The sequence below is a fragment of the Gobio gobio genome (assembly GCF_949357685.1).
Source record: "Gobio gobio genome assembly, chromosome: 18".
In the NCBI taxonomy this organism is placed as follows: domain Eukaryota; kingdom Metazoa; phylum Chordata; class Actinopteri; order Cypriniformes; family Gobionidae; genus Gobio; species Gobio gobio.
In genome coordinates this window covers 51,509,839-51,528,912 of record NC_137111.1, presented here as the reverse complement: position 1 = coordinate 51,528,912, position 19,074 = coordinate 51,509,839, and the positions used below count along the sequence as shown (strand labels likewise).

Below are 19,074 nucleotides of genomic sequence, written 5' to 3'. Positions count from 1 at the left end.
AATGTTTCAAACCTCAGCATCCCTGAACATAGCACTTTATGCTACTTACGTTAATTGTTTCAGGGAGAATTAAACTCTTTGTTCTAAGCTAAAGGAAAACACAAGAACATTTAAAAACATTTTATATGTTCTCTTGTTTTTCATGACTGGAAAATTAGTACGTTTCCAGGATTTTTCCAGGACATGTGGAAACCCTGAAAAAAAAAAGACTTTGTTTGACTTTGACTTACAGTGCACTTTTGGAGGTTTTGATGACTGCTGATAGTCTAATGAGACACTCGTCTGATTTCCTGAATTTCTGAAGCTCAAACTCCTCCAGCTCTTCCTCTGATGTCAACAACACAAAGACCAAAGCAGACCACTGGGCAGGTGAAAGGTCAGCAGATGAGAGACTTCCTTTGCTAAGGTGGGTCTGAATCTCGTTCACCAGAGTTTGATCGTTCAGTTCATTCAGACAGTAGAACAGATTGATGGATCTTTCTGGAGACAGATTATCTTCAAGTTTCTGCTTGATGTACTGAACTATTTCCTTCTTGCTCTGGTCATTGTCATCTTGCTGTGTCAACAGTCCTCGTAAGAGTGGACAATTAGACCGGAGTGACAGACCGAGGAGGAAGCGAAGGAAAAGGTCCAGGTGTCCAGTTTCACTCTCGAGTGCCTTGTCCACTGCAGTCTTGAGCAAATCAATCATGGCTTTAGACTTTTGATCAAATGCACTTTTCTTCTTGATGTATGGAATCAGATGTGCATGAAGGGTCTTAAGCAAACCAACCTTGGTTTCATTTTTGTTTTCCTGTTCTGTAGATTCATGAACAAACACACTTTTCTTGTTGATGTCTAGAAACAGATGTACATAAAGGGCTGCAATAAACTCTTGAATGCTCAAGTGAACAAAGCAGTACATTGTGCCAAGAGTGATCCCCGTTTCCTCCTTAAAGATCTGGGTACACATGCCTGAATACACTGATGCCTTATAGACGTCAATCCCACAGGCTTCCAGGTCTGATTCGTAGAAGATCAGGTTGTTTCTTTCCAGTTGATCCAATGCCAGTTTCCCCAGTGAAAGGATGGCGTCTGTATCCCAGGAAACATCTGGTATGTATTCTCCATCATACTTTCGGCGGCTCTGCAGGATCTGAAAGTGGAGAAAGTGTGTGTACATTTGTGTCAGAGTCTTGGGAGTGTTTTCAGTGTTTGATTCCTGCAGTGTTTTGGAGGCGTCATCAGACTGATTGTTTTTCACATCATTATTTATTTTCTCCTCCAAAATGTTCTGGAGAACAGTGGCTGAAATCCAGCAGAAGACTGGGATGTGGCACATGATAAAGAGACTCTTTGATTGTTTAACATGATCAATGATTTCATTGGCCATTTTTTCATCCGTGAATCTCTTTCTGAAGTACTTCTCCTTTTGTGCGTCATTGAATCCTCTGACCTCTGTCAGCCGGTCGATGCAGTCAGGAGGAATCTTACTGGCCGCTGCTGGTCTGGTGGTGATCCAGATGAGAGCAGAAGGAAGCAGATTTCCCTTGATGAGGTTTGTCAGGAGAACATCCAGAGAGGCTGGAGACGATACATCACACCACGTCTCATTACCGTCAAACTTCAGAGGAAGGCGACATTCATCCAATCCATCAAGAATGAACAGGACTTTAAAATCATTCCTTCTTGTAAGGTTCAGTCCTTCTGTCTCTGGGAAAAACTGAGTTAGAAGATCCATCAAACTTAGTTTTTCATTCTCCTTTAAGTTCATCTCTCTGAATGGAAGAGGAAATATGAAGCTGATATCCTGATTCTCTTTCCCTTCAGCCCAATCCAGAACAAACTTTTGCACAGAGACTGATTTTCCGATGCCAGCGACTCCTTTTGTCAGAACAGTTCTGATCTCCTTGTCTTCTTCAGGTGCTTCAAACATCTTTGTGCATTCAACTGGAATCTCTTGTGATTCATGACGCCTGGAAGCAGCTTCAATCTGTCTGACCTCATGTTCAGTATTGACCTGTTCACTGCCGCCCTGAGTGATATAGAGATCTGTGTAGATGTTATTCAGAAGTGTGGAGTCGCCTTGCTTTGCAATTCCTTCAAGCACACACTGATACTTCTTCTTTAGGCCACACTTTAGCTGATTAATGAAGAACAGCTCATCTAAACACAGGAACAGAAAACATAGTTTTAGTCTAAATTTCCTCTCCTACATTTGTACGTGACATTATGGCAGATGTTGATGAGTCTCTTACCTTCTAGAATATCAGCAGCTTGATTTTCCTTCATCTCTCTCAGGTAGTGCAGTGTGAGAGCAAGAGCTGCTTCTGTGATACTGCTTCTGTTCTCATTAAAGTCCTTCACTAAGGATTCTGTGTCCACTTTTTGTAATATTTTCTTAAACTTTTCCAGCTCATTCTTCAGAAATCTGATTAATTTGCTCTCAAGATCCTACAAACACAGCAAGAAAAAAAGACAGAACAACAATTTAAACCAAACTGCACGTCCACATTTGCTCAAAACATAATTTAAAATATCTGTTAAAAATAATAATAAATCAGTTAAAAAGACAAACATGATAACTGTCATTTTTGAGAAATATTATTTTTAAATATATTACATTTTATTCTTATTTTATGTGTTCTTTAAAAGTAAAAAAAAAATTGTCAAGATGAATTCGAAATTAAACTTCTGTATTTAATAACATTTATACATAAAACACTTATGAAAATGTGTTTTCTTACCAGGAAGATACACGGGAGATTGTCTGTGAAATTCCTGTCGTTCATGTGAGTGTGAGTCTGTAAGTTTGAGTCTAATGTCTCACATTGAAGCCTGTTAGCAAAAAATACAGAATGTTCAGGCAAAATATTACAGAAATCTCTTGTAAACATCTTTTAGCAAAGAGAAAAGAAAGCTGATAAGCTGTAACTAGCATGTTAGCTGCAACATTAGCTGTAAGAAGCATTCACTTATAAACTTTCTAACACAGTCCACGTATGACATGGGGTGTGACGATAACCGCATCACTGCAATATTGAGGTAATGAGATGCCTACCGCGGTGTGAGGTCATCACTACAATTTTTTTTATTTTATTTGCTGTTGTAAGGCCGCTAAAATCTTGCTCCAATGAACGGTAACGAGCTGTGACTGAAGGCCGTTGCGTGTTCGGGTTTCAGCTGGGCAAAATGGATTCGATTATAATATTCTTTATCTGACTCCATTTATCATATTGTCGAATTTAGGATAGAATGCCAATTGGTTGTTCGGTCATTTATATTTAATACTTAGTCACACATTTAATCATTCTGTTTTAACCTTTTGTTGCAATTATATCGTTCCGTACTGGAGATAGTTAATAATTACAGAGTAATTCAGAAAGGACCAAAATGTAACAATTTTATTAACAGTCAGGTAAATGTATAATGCCAATTACATAATCAATTCAAAGATAATTCATACATAACATCAAATATTCCAAAATAGCCTAAAGAGTGAAAGATTTCCTGACTTTTCTGAATATTACGTAACACAGATCATCCGCTGTGTTACGTGCCAATCTTATTAAAGTATTGCGCCCCAAACTCACTACTACATCGCTTTAAATAACTCAGACCAGACCGAAACCTTTTTCAAATGGAAAAACATAACAAAGGGAATTTAAATGGAATCGAGTTCCCATTTGTCTGGATTGGAAGAAGACACCAAATGGCTCCAAAAGCCACACCCACCGTCATGTGTAAAATATCTCCAAGCTCTAAAAACTCTTATTAACTTCTTGTATACTTATGTGGTTATGAGATTTTTGTACATTTTTGAGATTTTTGAGACATTTCAAACGATATCAAACACATATAATACTGTATAGTGAGAATTGACATTAAATCCAATAGATTTTGGGTGAATTCTAAGTGATCTCTCAACATGAAGTGGAATAAGATGGGGGAAGTTCGGGGCAAGGTAAATACATGCAAAATAAGGCCATTCTCAGTTGATTCACTCAGTGGTACATCGGCTGTGAAAAGAGTCCTCTCAGTGAGTAATTGTCTTCCAACAGACAACTTGGCGTTATGCACTGTGGTGAAAGTTACAGGAGTGCATATAAGGTGTTTGATATGAACTATAAACACAATAATCATTGCTTATAATTTACTTCACTTCGTTAAGATCCGCTGAAACCAGACAAAGTGGTGGTTTTCCTGTCATAAAATATGAACACCGAAAAATAAAGCAGCAGGACTTGTCGATTCACTTAAAGGGGTGGTAAACCACGATTTCACTATTCTAACTTTAGCTAACGTGTAATGTTGCTGCTTGAGCATAAACAACATCTGCAAAGTTACAACGTTCAAAGTTTAAAGCAAAGGGAGATATTTGCTTTTAAAGAAATCAGTTTCTAAGGACTACAGCAAACGGCCGCTAGGGACTACTACACATTCACCCAGGTTTTGCTGACATCACCAGGCCCAATATTTACATAAACCCCTCCTCCGGGGAATATGAAATAAGGGGAGCGAGGCAATTTTGTATCGCCGCGGGGAAGCGTTAGTAGGCTGTGTTTTTGCCGCAATGCCGAAGAAACGCTGTTATTTTCATCCGGATTGCAGGTCTGGGGTAGATGCTCTGTTCAGCCTTCATAGGGACGGGGGTGCGTTGCAGAGCGTTTAACATACAGCATGTTATATGCACGTGTGTTTGAGTCAGCGGGGAATCAGGCGCGCGCAGGGCTCCCTGCATCCACCGTCTTCGCGATTTCAATGCCAGATTTGCACAACGTCAGCTGCGTGAAAAAAACACTGCCGGTGCGTGGATGCACGACGCGCGCGCTGCACATTTCACGGAGGACAACACAAACTTCCACAAACTTCGCGAGTTCAATACAGGATATGCACAACGGCTTGTCCTGAAAGCTGGATTTACAAACAGAAGCTGTTTACGGGCCACAACCTGTAAGTCTGATTTATTTTTCATCGATGTGTTTTCCTGTAATAGGTTGTAGCAAGGAAGTTAACAGATGACAGCGCTGTTCTGCAAACCAGTCTGTTAAATGCTCATTCATACTTAACGTTATCCGACGAACACCTAACATTACAAACACTAACGTTAAAATCTCAACAGCGAACCTGGCATTAGTGTAAATGATTCTTTGATTAGAGCTTTTATGTATTGTTTATCTACAGGCATGCTAAACATGCTTCTGTGTGTGATTTGGCTAACTTACTAGTTAAAGCCAGTGCTTAGTGTTTGTTTTGGGTTAGTTCTTGCGACAGATATTTGGCTATAATCGTTCTAAAAATACAAAAGTAACAGTGCCATTCAGTAGCGATCATTATAGATCCGCAGTCTTTACTCGAGGACTGAACAGGTTCTGCTCGATCATCTTCACTCAAATGTTCTGGGTCTGATTCGAGCTCATATGGTTTTATTGACGCCGTTGTTTCTAATACTGAACAGCCTCCGGTAAGGTAAGGGGCGTGACGTTTCCGACGTGCACTGCGGTTAGCGAATCACAACACACTGGGCCAGCTAACCAATCTGAGCCCACTGCGTATTTTTGAGGGACTGGCTTCATACAACCCGGAAAGCATCAGACCGTTTTACAAGGAGGGACAGAGCAGTGTAGAATAAAGGTCAAATATATGAAAAATAAGGCAATTTTTTTTAAAACGAAGCATGAACACATGTTACAGTGCACCCCACAAACACAATCAAGCCTTCAAAAGAATGTGTTTTACCACCCCTTTAAGCGGCCCAACAGCCGAACACTTGTACTAGGCTAGCTCTTTTGTATTGCATTTAAAAAAAGTTTTTTTTTTAAATGGAGGGGGGGGGGGGGGGGGGGGGGGGGGTTCTGGTCGGGGGTGTGCGGTTGATGAGATTATTTGCTTCTTCACTGCAGTAAGAAAACATCCAATACAACCCTCACAGCCCTACGTGTGACCAAAAATAAGAAACACATGAAATACCTTTTGGCACATGGTGGTTTCTCACTGATGTTCGGTGGTTCATCTTTTGAACAGTCACTCTTCACAGACACAGAGCTGGACACATGTGAGCCTGATCTTACCCTAATGACACAAAGTCTTTTAACAATCTGTTAAAAGTGCTATATAAATAAAGTTGTCTTGACTTGAAAGGTTACCAGACGTTGTGTTTTGTGATTTATTGTTTTATTCAATCAGGTTATGTTACGTATACCACAGTGGAGAAATAATGCAATGCTATAATGTACAACACATGAAATACCTTTTGGCAGATGGTGGTTTTTTCTCACTGAAGTTCGGTGGTTCAGGTTTTGAATGGTCACTCTTCACCGACACAGAGCTGGACACACATGAGCCTGATCTCTCCCCATCACTAACACAGAGCAGATAGACAAAGCTTGACTACAGGAGGTTCATCTGAGTCTGATATCTGCACACGCTCTCTCTAGTCCTTCAGACAAATGTGCACTCACACGATTCACAGTTTCACAAGTTAAAGAAAGATCATTTTAATTTACTGGATCACATTTGTTTGAAGCTTTTCTTTGATGTGCTTAAAACGACAGATTAAATATATATGTTCATGATTTCTTTTTAAATGTTTGACTAATCTAACTGAAGAGAACATCAAGGTTTAGTTTGACTCAAATGGAGATGTCAGAGATACACTGTCAGCATAATTCAATTCAATTAACTGTGTAGTCATTTTATAATGCCTGTTAATAAAGTTCAGATTTTCAAACCAAAGTCTTTTATTTCCCATAATTGACTTCAGTTTCTACATCCCTGGTGCAGGGGTTCAGTGCTGAGAGAGTGACTGTACATTTGAATAAGTGTAAATGATTTTGCTTTTCATATTATCTCAGATATTTATCATCTCCTGCCTACTTTTTTAAATGTTTGTTACTTTTGTTATTTTTAGTGTATATTACCTATTATTAGCTGCAAAGACAAAATTATAAATTCAAAACATCTACATTGTTTAGCAAAGAGAAAAGAAAGCTGATTAGCTGTAACTTGCATGTTAGCTGTAACATTAGCTGAAATAAGCATTCACTTATAAACTTTCTAACACAGTACACGTGACCAAAGATAAGAAACACATGAAATACCTTTTGGCAGATGGTGATTTCTCACTGAAGTTCGGCATGCCACCTATTGAATGGTCACTCTTCACAGACACAGAGCTGGACACACATGAGCCTGATCTTACCCTAATGACACAAAGAACAGAGAAGAAAACACACTTTACTACAGGAGATACTACAGTCTCAGTCTTAAAAACTCTTTACGTTTGTTAGTTATTATCTGTGACAGGTCTATAAAGCCCTCTTTACCATGTAGATTTTATTTGTTGAAAGTATTAGTTGTGTTTTTAAGTCAAGTCACCATTACATATACACTCACCTAAAGGATTATTAGGAACACCATACTAATATTGTGTTTGATTAGATTAGATTAGATTAGATAAAAGTTTATTGTCATTACACATGTACATGTACAAGTACAATGCAACAAAATGAGTTTGGAGCAAGCCTCCGAGCCGCAGCTATTTAAAGCGCTGCCACACGCTCTCCAGAAAAAAAAGAAGAGAAATGCAGATTGCAAAGCATACATGCAAACATAACATACATAGTACACAGTACACGTGGTCACGTGATGGGATTTTTTGTTGGGACTGAGTAAGGGAGATAGGAAGGAGGAAAGGGGAGGCAGACGGTTGGATGGGGGTGAGGTGTGTATGATGCAAGTCAGAGTCTTGAAGATTCCTGTGTTGTGTGAGAATGTTAGCCATAACTTAAGATGTTTTCGAGTTCAGTTCTGTGGCTTGTCCTTGAAGGGAAATATGGCAGTGCACAGGGAACGATAGCAAGATAGCAGGACCCAGCTGTCAAGCTGACCTCCCAACCGAGAGATAGGGACAGGGTGGACGGTGGGGTGAGGAAAGGAGGGGGTCAATATCTTAATCCATTTAGCTGATCTTCGGTAATTTTCCGGACCATAATCAATCAATCCGTTCTGAACCTCAGCGTCAGTGGCAAGCGTCTGGTTCATGAATGGACTTGGACATTTCATGGTCAGACCAGACATACTGCGTAGCAGTTCACTAGCCTGACCCCCGATGGAGCCCACTCTTCCCTGCGTCTCCACAGTCCGGGCGGAGATGTTACGATATAGTTCCTCAATCAATGTCACTCTTTGATCTAATACCTTCAGTCAGTCACACACATCCCTGAAGCACTCTTAATTTCCAAAAACAGCGGCTTGGTGAATTTACTGGCAGCTGTCTTACCAATCTTCCGATAGGTCAGGGCAATCTCAGGGCCGAGAAATAGGAACCCCACTTTCATAAAGCCAATTATGAATAAATCCTCCACATCCTCCACGGACAGGACTTCCAGGCACAGGACTTGCCAGCTGTTCCAGGCATCCCGCGTGTAGCCCGCGGGGAAGGTCCCGTCTGGGCAGGTGGGTTCTCCCGGAGCACCCTTCCTCAGTGAGAAAATCTCGCGCTGAGAGACCAGTTAATTAATTCCATTTCAGTATTTTCAGGAGTCCAGCAAGCAGGGAGTCAAGGAAAACAGACAAAAAGATCAGCGCCAAAGCAGAGCGGGGAGCAGATAGAAGGCACGTCTGCTCTGTATGAGATCAGGAAGTGGAAGCCCCCCTTTTGCCTTTTGACTGTCTTTTGCCTTCAGAACGGCCTTAATTCTACGTGGCATTGATTCAAGAAGGTGCTGAAAGCATTCTTTAGAAATGTTGGCCCATATTGATAGGAGAGCATCTTGCAGTTGATGGAGATTTGTGGGATGCACATCCAGGGCACGAAGCTCCCGTTCCACCACATCCCAAAGATGCTCTATTGGGTCTATTGGGTGCCTGTGGGGCCATTTTAGTCCAGTGAACTCATTGTCATGTTCAAGAAACCAGTTTGAAATGATTGGAGCTTTGTGACGGTGCATTATCCTGCTGGAAGTAGCCATCAGAGGATGGGGACATGGTGCTCATAAAGGGATGGACATGGTCAGAAACAATGCTCAGGTAGGCCGTGGCATTTAAACCATGCCCAATTGGCACTAAGGGGCCTAAAGTGTGCCAAGAAAACATCCCCCACACCATTACACCACCACCAGCAGCCTGCACAGTGGTAACAAGGCATGATGGATCCATGTTCTCATTCTGTTTACGCCAAATTCTGACTCTACCATCTGAATGTCTCAACAGAAATCGAGACTCATCAGACCAGGAAACATTTTTCCAGTCTTCAACTGTCCAATTTTGGTGAGCTGGTGCAAATTGTCGCCTCTTTTTCCTATTTGTAGTGGAGATGAGTGGTACCCGGTGGGGTCTTCTGCTGTTGTAGCCCATCCGCCTCAAGGTTGTGCGTGTTGTGGCTTCACAAATGCTTTGCTGCATACCTTGGTTGTAACTAGTGTAGCTTTCGTCAACGAAAAGTATGACTAAATATCGTCGTCAACGAACCTTTATCACATGACGAAAACGAGACGAGACGCAACGTAAATGCTGGTCATGTGACGATGACGAATAAAAATGAGACTAAATGTGGTTCACAAAATAAAAACTATGCTAAAATGTCTCTTCATTTTCGTTGAGGAAAATGAGACGAGACGAAATTTTGCAGTATTTCTGTGCGTCTCATTCAGGGGCTGCATCAGGTCTCACTGCGCAGACGCAGGCGACATAACTCTCTTCAAGCCCCACTCGCACGGCATTTTAGAAGATGCAGCTCCGGTGAATGAACAGGACCGATGGGCGTCCAGTCGGTGTTTGTTAGCACTATTAATTACCACTGATGGGAATAACGGCGTTACAGATAAACGGCGTTACTAACGGAATTCTTTTTTTCAGTAACGAGTAATCAAATGAATTACTTTTTCTCCCGTTACAACTCCGTTAGCGTTACTGAGGAAAAAAAATGCGGCGTTAGTCGCGTTACTATAATTGAGCTCACTGAAGCGCTTTTCTTCCGAATAGGCTCTCTGTCAGTCGGACCTGCAACGTGTGTGTGTGTGTGTGTGTGCGCGCGCACCAGCCATGCGTGTTGGGGGTGGGTGCGGTGGCACACATAACTGATGATGATTGGTGGGTGGGAGACAAGTTTGAAGTTGATAGGTTGAGTTCACACCTATTTTTTTCACGGTCTATGGTTCACACACACACACACCTATGACGCACACGCATATGCACATTCAGCGATGGTCCAACGACTTCAAAGGTAGCTTTCGCAAACTGGAAGTATAAGCGCTACTTTTCCCTCGTTGAGGTGAAAGGTAAGAATATTTATGTAACGTGCAACTTATGCCCAGGAAGAAAGAGTCTCTCCATGTCGGTGGCAAGTGATTCTGAAGCTCCTCACATCATCATATGCCACAAAATTAGTGGCTAAAAACCCAGGTGATAACGTGAGCTCCACTACCAAAGGAAAGTATAGTACTGATAATATTTACACAATATTTACACTATAGTAGGCCTACTGATAATATTAACAATAATGCATTGAATTTGATAGGTGTCTCTCACATTGTCCCACAGCAACATTACAATAGTGTACATTAATGTACAATGTTTTATAATAATAATTTATTCTATTTAGTGTCCAATTCATTCATTTAACATATCTAATATTGGGGGCATCCAAGTTATTTGACATTTGGGGGGAAAAAAAGCAACGCAGTAATTACTTTCCCTGGTAATTAGTTGCTTTTATAATGATGTAACTCAGTTACTAACTCAGTTACTATTTGTAAGAAGTAACTAGTAACTATAACTAATTACTTTTTTAAAGTAACGTGCCCAACACTGTTAATTACTTACACTACGGTAATTGTTCGTCCTGCGGTCGTACAGTGTTTTCATCATTTACAGGGGCTAGTCAGTGATTTTATTGTCGTCTTAATCCAGAATATCAGTGTTTTTCTCCCACCACCCGTGTAAAAATCTCCGGCCGAATTACCTAACTTAATTACTGTTTGACAAACACCAAGGTCGTGTGGTGCCGTCTGAATCCACATCTCTGAGTTTTCAATAATATAACACTTCAGAATTCACTGTTTATATCCTTTTTGGCCACTGCAGAGCACCGTGCGATTGTGTTTCGCTGTTATTTGGATGCATTTTAAAGATCTAGACTTGTATTACTGAAATGCTGGCAAGTATTTACAAGAGCAAGATATCTCATCACCGCTCAAAAAAAAAAAGAAAGAAAGAAAAGCATGTAAACATTTGAAATGGGCCGTTATAACGGCAGCAATTATATATGTTAAAATAACCCCAGCATTATGATTGCCTCATAAGTGAATAAGAGGCTGTATTCACTTATTTCCGCTCATTTCCATGTGGAATAAAATTACATCCTTTATTTTGAGATAAAATACAAGACAGAAAAACATTTGAACTATAATGTGGGTCTAATTTTAAACAGATTTAAATAATTAAATAATCATTTGGATATTATTTTCCTATTATTAAATTAAATATGCATTTAGTCTTATTAAGACATTTGGAAAAACTTTTATTACATTGAAGTGGAAAATAAAACGGGTGTTGTGGAAAAAGATGGGGAGAAATGTGGCCACAAAAATCAAAGGAAAAAACACCACAAACATCTCAATGTTTTTATTTATTTTATTTAAATGTACGTGTGTGTACTTCTAACATGTTTAGTTGGTAAAATAAATATGTTGTAACTTCAAATCAGAGCGTCTTCCGTGTCTGGAATGGATGTATTCTTGAGTCTATAAGGTCACAATAATATAATAAGATAACATTGTTTGAAATGGGTTTGGCTAAAAGAAGATTTTGGTTTTGTCTATAATACGTACTTATACTATATTGACTGGGTTAAATAGAATTGCATTACTAAAAAGAGACTAAAATACAATTTTCATTGACTAAAACTAGACGAAAATAGTAAAATAATTCTGACTAAAATAAGACTAGAATGCTCAGACTTTTAGTTGACTAAAACCTGACTAGACTAAAAAGAGTATGAACGTGAATAAAACTAATAAAAAGTAAAATGACAGCTTGACACAAAGACTAGACTAAAACTAAAATGAAAACAGACTGCCAAAAACAACACTAGTTGTAACGAGTGGTTATTTCAGTCAAAGTTGCTCTTCTATCAGCTTGAATCAGTCGGCCCATTCTCCTCTGACCTCTAGCATCAACAAGGCATTTTCGCCCACAGGACTGCCGCATACTGGATCAGGGCTCTACGCTTACATTTTTCTTGAGGAGCACTTGTGCTCCTAATTTAAAAAAAATTAGGAGCACAGTCAAAAATTTAGGAGCACTTTCTGATCAATAACACGCATTCCAATTATAACTTTCCCATTACAATAAATTCAGTTAGAGCAATAAGACACAACCAGACTGTTACCAATCTAATTAAATCAGCATCAACAGATCAATCTTTGCACTGTAGAAGTGGCACAGAAGCTCTATCTGAATTGGTGTTTAGACACATTTACATAGACTTAATGTAGCTCATGGGTAAATAATGTTGTGTGAATGTTTTAAATATTTTATATTTTAAGTTTTTGAATTTAGAAATAGGCTATGTACAAGTTAAACTTAAGATTTATATTTTAAATAAAAAGTCCATGCAAAGTATAAATATGGAAATAAAACAGCCAGTAGGTGGCGTCAAGTCTATGTGCAAGTCATTCAATCGTTCAAACACAGAATCATTCGAATCGAACCGCTGGGAGATGCTTAACAGTTCTGGTGTAGTTTTGATTTTCACGAAATACACAGTATTGTGGCTAAAACACTATTACTTAATATCAACTTGTCAATTGGACTTTTGTACACAATCAGTATCACATTTGCAATCATGCCAATACTCGGAGCAATAGCAGTCCGTAACTTTTGGCGCTCTGGCGCTTAATAAATAGAACTGCATGCTTCTTGCGGAAGAACATTGCAGCCGGAGCTACTTCTCTCTGTTTATGTCTATGGCGAGTCACGCAGGGACTGTGCTCCTCCGCAGTGCTGCGACCCGAACTGGATAGTCAGAATATAAACACTTATCATATGTGTACGTAGTGATTCGGGGTAAGATAAAAACACGGTTTGGAAAATGGATTCATTATGTACTCACTCATATATACATCTAGTCATTTTTAAACACAATAAAAGTTATGGACTGCAGCTGATAAAGATTAAATCAAGAACTCATACAGGGACGTTTTTAAATTATTTTTTATTAATTCATTTTTGGTGGCAATTTTTGTCCCAAGCCCCCATTAATTTCCGACCTTGTTTATGATAATCCAAATATGGTATTTCTAGTTAATTTGGACTTGGATGCAAAGAAACATCAGCGCGAGGCGTCTGGTAAGTGTGCATGGCCGCGTCACACCCCTTGTAAACAATCTGTGAAGTGTAGTCCGTCATGCACGTTTTTTGCACATGCTCTGCTGACAGAAGGCACGAAAAGCAGTTGATTGCAGCACGAAACGTAACAGTTGCTCAGTCAGTGTTGATGCACTTTGGCAGGTGTAGTTTTTATTCTGATTGTATTATACATTATATTCATGAGAATCGATCGGGTCACTCGCACCGGTGCGCCTACAAATTTTTTAGCAGTCGCACGCAGTAATTTTCAGTCACAAATGCGCCCAAAATGGTCGCTATGTAGAGCCCTGTGGATGTTTTTCCCTTTTCACACCATTCTTTGTAAACCCTAGAAATGGTTGTGTGTGAAAATCCCAGTAACTGAGCAGATTGTGAAATACTCAGACCGGCCCGTCTGCCACCAACAACCATGCCAGGCTCAAAATTGTTTAAATCACCTTTCTTTCCCATTCCGACATTCAGTGTGGAGTTCAGGAGATTGACCAGGACCACACCCCTAAATGCATTGAAGCAACTGCCATGTGATTGGCTGATTAGAGAATTGCATTAATGAGAAATTGAACAGGTGTTCCTAATAATCCTTTAGGTGAGTGTATTTTAAACGGTTTAGCATTTGCAAACATAAAACAATGCTTGATAAGGTTTTGTTCTTCACAGAGAAAAAAACCTCTGAAACTTAATTTGTGTTTAAAATGATGGTGTGAAAAGAGTCTTACCTCTGCTCCTCTGAGAGATTCGTCTTAGAGAGAGAGTCCATCCCTCGCTCCTCTGAGAGATTCGTCTTAGAGAGAGAGTCCATCCCTCGCTCCTCTGAGAGATTCGTCTTAGAGAGAGAGTCCATCCCTCGCTCCTCTGAGAGATTCGTCTTAGAGAGAGTGTCCTTCCCTCGCTCCTCTGAGAGACTCATCTTAGAGAGAGAGTCCTTCCCTCGCTCCTCTGAGAGACTCATCTTAGAGAGAGAGTCCTGACATACTGCAGATAAACTGCCATTGAACAGATCAGCACTTAAACATTTCAGATACTTTAATGAGTTTAACTGACATTTGGCTCTGATTGTAAGTTCAAATGGAATAGACAAATGTTGATTCAAAAAGTTGATTTCATTAATTCCTTTCAAAAAGTGAAACTTGTATATTATATTCATTCATTAGACACAGACTGATATATTTCGATGTTTATTTCTTTTAATTTTGATGATTATAACTGACAACTAAGGAACATCCCAAATTCAGTATCTCAGAAAATTAGAATATTACTTAAGACCAATACAAAGAAAGGATTATTAGAAATCTTGGCCAACTGAAAAGTATGAACATGAAAAGTATGAGCATGTCCAGCACTCAATACTTAGTTGTGGCTGGTTTTGCCTGAATTACTGCAGCGATGCGGCGTGGCATGGAGTCGATCAGTCTGAGGCTCTGCTCAGGTGTTATGAGCCCAGGTTGCTCTGATAGTGGCCTTCAGATCTTCTGCATGTCGCATCTTCCTCTTCACAATACCCCAGAGATGTTCTATGGGATTAAGGTCAGGCGAGTTTGCTGGCCAATTAAGATCAGGGATACCATGGTCCTTAAACCAGGCACTGGTTGCTTTGGCACTGTGTGCAGGTCCCAGTCCTGCTGGTAAATGAAATCTGCATCTCCATAAAGTTGGTCAGCAGCAGGAAGCATGAGGTGCTCTAAAACTTCCTGCTATACGGCTGCGTTGACCTCTGACCTCAGAAAACACAGTGGACCAACACCAGCAGATGACATGGCACCCCAAACCATCACTGACTGTGGGAACTTTACACTGGAGCTCCAGCAGTGTGGATTGTGTGTCTCTCCACTCTTCCTCTAGACTTTGGGACCCTGATTTCCAAAGGAAATGCAAAATTGACTTTCATCAGTGAACATAACTTTGGCCACTCAGCAGCTCCAGTCCTGTCTGTCTTTGGCCCAGGCGAGACGCTTCTGATGCTGTCTGTTGCTCAAGAGTGCAACAGCTGAAACCCATGTCTTGCACACGTCTGTGTGTAGTGGTTCTTGAAGCACTGACTCCAGCTCCAGTCCACTCTTTGTGAATCTCCCCCACATTTTTGAATGGGTTTTGTTTCACTATCCTCTCCAGGGTGTGGTTATCCCTATTGCTTGTACACTTTTTTCTACCACATCTTTTCCTTCCCTTCGCCTCTCTATTAATGTGTTTGGACACAGAGCTCTGAGAACAGCCAGCATCTTTTGCAATGACCTGTTGTGTCTTGCCCTCCTTATGCAAGGTGTCAAAGGTCGTCTTTTGGACAGCTGTCAGGTCAGCTTCTTCCTCATGATTGTGTGGTCTACAGAACTAGACTGAGAGACCATTTAAAGGCCTTTGCAGGTGTTTTGAGTTCATCAGCTGATTAGAGTGTGGCACCAGGTGTCTTCAATATTCAACCTTTTCACCATATTCTAATTTTCTGAGATACTTAATTTGGGATTTTCCTTAGTTGTCAGTTATAATCATCAAAATTAAAATAAATAAACATTTGAAATATATTAGTCTGTGTGTAATGAATGAATATAACATACAAGTAGGCATGTGCCGGTATCACATTTTCATGTTGCGATTAATTGCTGAAGCTTTTATCACGGTATACGGTATTATCACGATATTGAAATAAGTTGCAAAAAAAGTGTTGTCATACTATAACAGGTTAAATCACTTTCTTATAACAAAAGAACCAAACATTTAAATACAATAAAGCAATACACAAAAATGTATAAAGTAAACAAATATTTAAAACAGATTAAAGTGCAAAAGAATTATAAAGAACAATAGGTATGCTGAAATGTACATTTAACTAAGATTAATACATGCTTTAGAAGTATTTTTCATTGTCAGTTTGTTAATGAATGAACTAATGTTAAATACTGGAGCGTTATTGTAAAGTGTGTGATTGAACAACAGTCAGAACATATTCAAACAATATCTAGGGCATGCAATTTAGTCCAGATTAAAATATAAAATGCAAGTTTGAAAATGAATAGCCTTAAGTCTTTAAGTATTATGTATTAGGTTATGTGATTACTGGGGAAACGGCTGCATTTCTGCTGTTCCGTCAGCGCCCTCTGCTGTCGGAGAGTGAATGTGCACTTCAGCGTCTCCTCATTCCGCCATGTGCTCGGCTCTTTGACGTGTTTTTCATTTTAAACGGTTGATGGGTAAAGTATTCTTAAAATTCATTCTAAAAATCTGAATAATTCGTAATAAATAATTATTCACTGTATTTTGAAGTGCCCACGATAACAATATTGTGCATGTTCATTATTGCGGTATATCGTATTACCGTTTACCGGCACATGTCTACATACAAGTTTCACTTTTTGAATGGAATTAGTGAAATAAATCAACTTTTTGATGATATTCTAATTATATGACCAACACCTGTATACTTTAAACTCTCAGTGGGAAAAATGAACCCAGTTTGTTTCTGAATTGCAGTTTAATATAATTTGCAGTATATTTACTCTATTTTATTAATGGCCGATTCACCTTGGTTTGTCATTTGATCAATACTTCAAGACAAGTTCACAATACATTTCATTATTTTCAAATGCTCAAAGACCTATTGAGTAAATGTAACCTGTATTAAAGTGGGCATACTGCACAATAATTGCTGTGTTAACTAAAATATTTGATGTAATAAAAGCAGATGTAGTCTATGTTCTTCTTTGACAAATACATAAATAAATGAGTGAACATTCACTACTTTAGAAGTCCCAAAAACAACATCCTAAAATGGACGACAACATCCACGGCCTTCAAATAATTCCAGTAGGCCTCTGTTCAGGGTAGACTATAAAAAACTCCCGGAATAAGAACAGGTCTTTTGTAACATCAAATCACGTTTACATATAACATTATGAGACTTCTATTTTATCCCCCAAATAACTGTAATCAAACAAGTATTAAACTTACAGTCCTGTGCAGTGAGAAGAGAGTTTAGCAGTATTTGAAGCATGATTTCCTCTTCCTGGAGGTTTGTTGGTTGTGTGGTGTAATCCCACAGGAGAGTCCAGTCTGTGGTAAAGCTCTCCGTGTCGTTCAGCTGCTGTGTGTTTGCCTCTGGACGCGATTAACAGCCTTTACTGCTCATTCTGACGATCTCATCGCCGTGGCCAGAAAAAGGCGGATTCGAACCGCAGATTGAATTGCGTCAAAACATCGCGCCACGCACTCTACCCCTACACTATCACGACTGATAGCTGCTGAAGGCGTGTTCCTAGCTTTACATAATGAACCTGCGCTTGGATTTGAAAAGTCTTACCGTTACTTGTGGTCTGATGGATGGGTCCTTTATATAGAATTTTGCATCGCTGCTGTTTATCTATCACACAACTGCAAATGATAGGCTAAGTGAATAACGTTAGGTAAACACACTTCATGAACTCACAGGCGCGAGTCGCGCGACATGCATGAGACAGCCTGACACAGCTGTCAATCAAACTCATCAAGCATTATGCAAAAACCATAGACTGTAAAAAAACACATTTTATTTATTTCAGTATTTGAGATATAATAATTTTGTAATTACGTTAAAATAATCCACGCCACGTCCCTGCTTGATACTTCCATTTTCGTCTTCTTTGTGGGTTTTACGGTTTAAACAGGTTCATATCGCCATCTACAGCAAAGGAGCGACATACTCAACATATTTCCAAGTGTTTAATACCGCTTAACCTAATGATTTCAGCAGAGTATTGATCATTTCTCCTGTTTCTGGACTAATCTCTGGATATTGTAAATGCCTGGAATCATGAGATTTGTATTTATTTCCCACATTAAATTCAGTTTCATTCATAATGTCAATGGCCATGTTCAACAGTTTCTGCTTCCATACATTCATCACATAAACCTGCATTATGCTTCACGATCCACATCATGATCCATAAGCCTTATATTATTAAATAATGTATTATAATGAATCATATAACATTTGACCCTCATTGTTTCTCAATGTTTTTAGCAGGATATTCTCTCTGAATATGCTGAATTACAACAGGCTAATGAACTAATATTAACTTTCCAAACTAAATGAACAAGTTCTTCACTGTATTTACAATATACCAATACATATTACAATACAATGGACAATGGAACAAGTTAATATAATTGCTAAAGAAAATGATGAAACTATCTGGACTGGTGCGAGTGAAAGCGAGAGCTTCATATGAGGAAGCGGAGGATATAAATGCTGTGGACTGATAAACTAAAGTTAGTCTGTCCTGATGAAAGAGGAGAGATGCCATCCACAGCTCTCACGTCAGTCAGAGGATTATTGACTTGTGTTTGAGTTTAATGACCAAACTGCACAGAATCTGATGGACAGCATTAGCTTGCAATGGATGGTTAGACTTCATTAAACTGATTCATAGATTTCTGATTCAATTCAAAAGCAATTTTTTCTCAGAACCTCAGAATGATTCACTTCAAATATGTAATAAATAGTATTAGATTTGAATAAAAAGCATTTAAAGGAGTTCTCTCATGTGTCTTGAGCAAGAAAGTTATAGCCTATATATTAATATACATACTGCATGCAGAATTATTAGGCACGTTGATTTTCATTTCATTTGACCAATTACAAACCATATTAATACCTACTATTAATTTAGCATTTAATCATTTATAAGTGATATATAATTGTTCATGAAGGCTGGAAATTAAAAACATCTTATATTCAGGTGTGCAGAATCATTAGGC

The 19,074-nt window shown here is 39.2% G+C and overlaps 2 protein-coding genes across 5 annotated transcripts in view; both read right to left on the bottom strand.

The window, feature by feature from the left end:
* LOC307142162 (uncharacterized protein) overlaps positions 1 to 19,074 on the bottom strand; it is a 248,757-nt gene that overhangs the window by 50,228 nt on the left and 179,455 nt on the right. The gene's annotated exons all lie outside the window — the stretch shown is intronic.
* On the bottom strand, positions 227 to 17,470 carry LOC307142165 (NLR family CARD domain-containing protein 3-like; the record flags this gene model as incomplete). The annotated part of the gene is made up of 8 exons (XM_079842784.1): positions 17,290 to 17,470; positions 14,067 to 14,322; positions 7,080 to 7,181; positions 6,230 to 6,340; positions 5,950 to 6,051; positions 2,727 to 2,817; positions 2,238 to 2,433; positions 227 to 2,145 (listed from the first exon to the last, which is right to left on the bottom strand). Exons 1-8 carry the CDS (start codon positions 17,330 to 17,332, stop codon positions 227 to 229), a joined length of 2,820 nt encoding a protein of 939 aa, XP_079698910.1. The 5' UTR covers positions 17,333 to 17,470.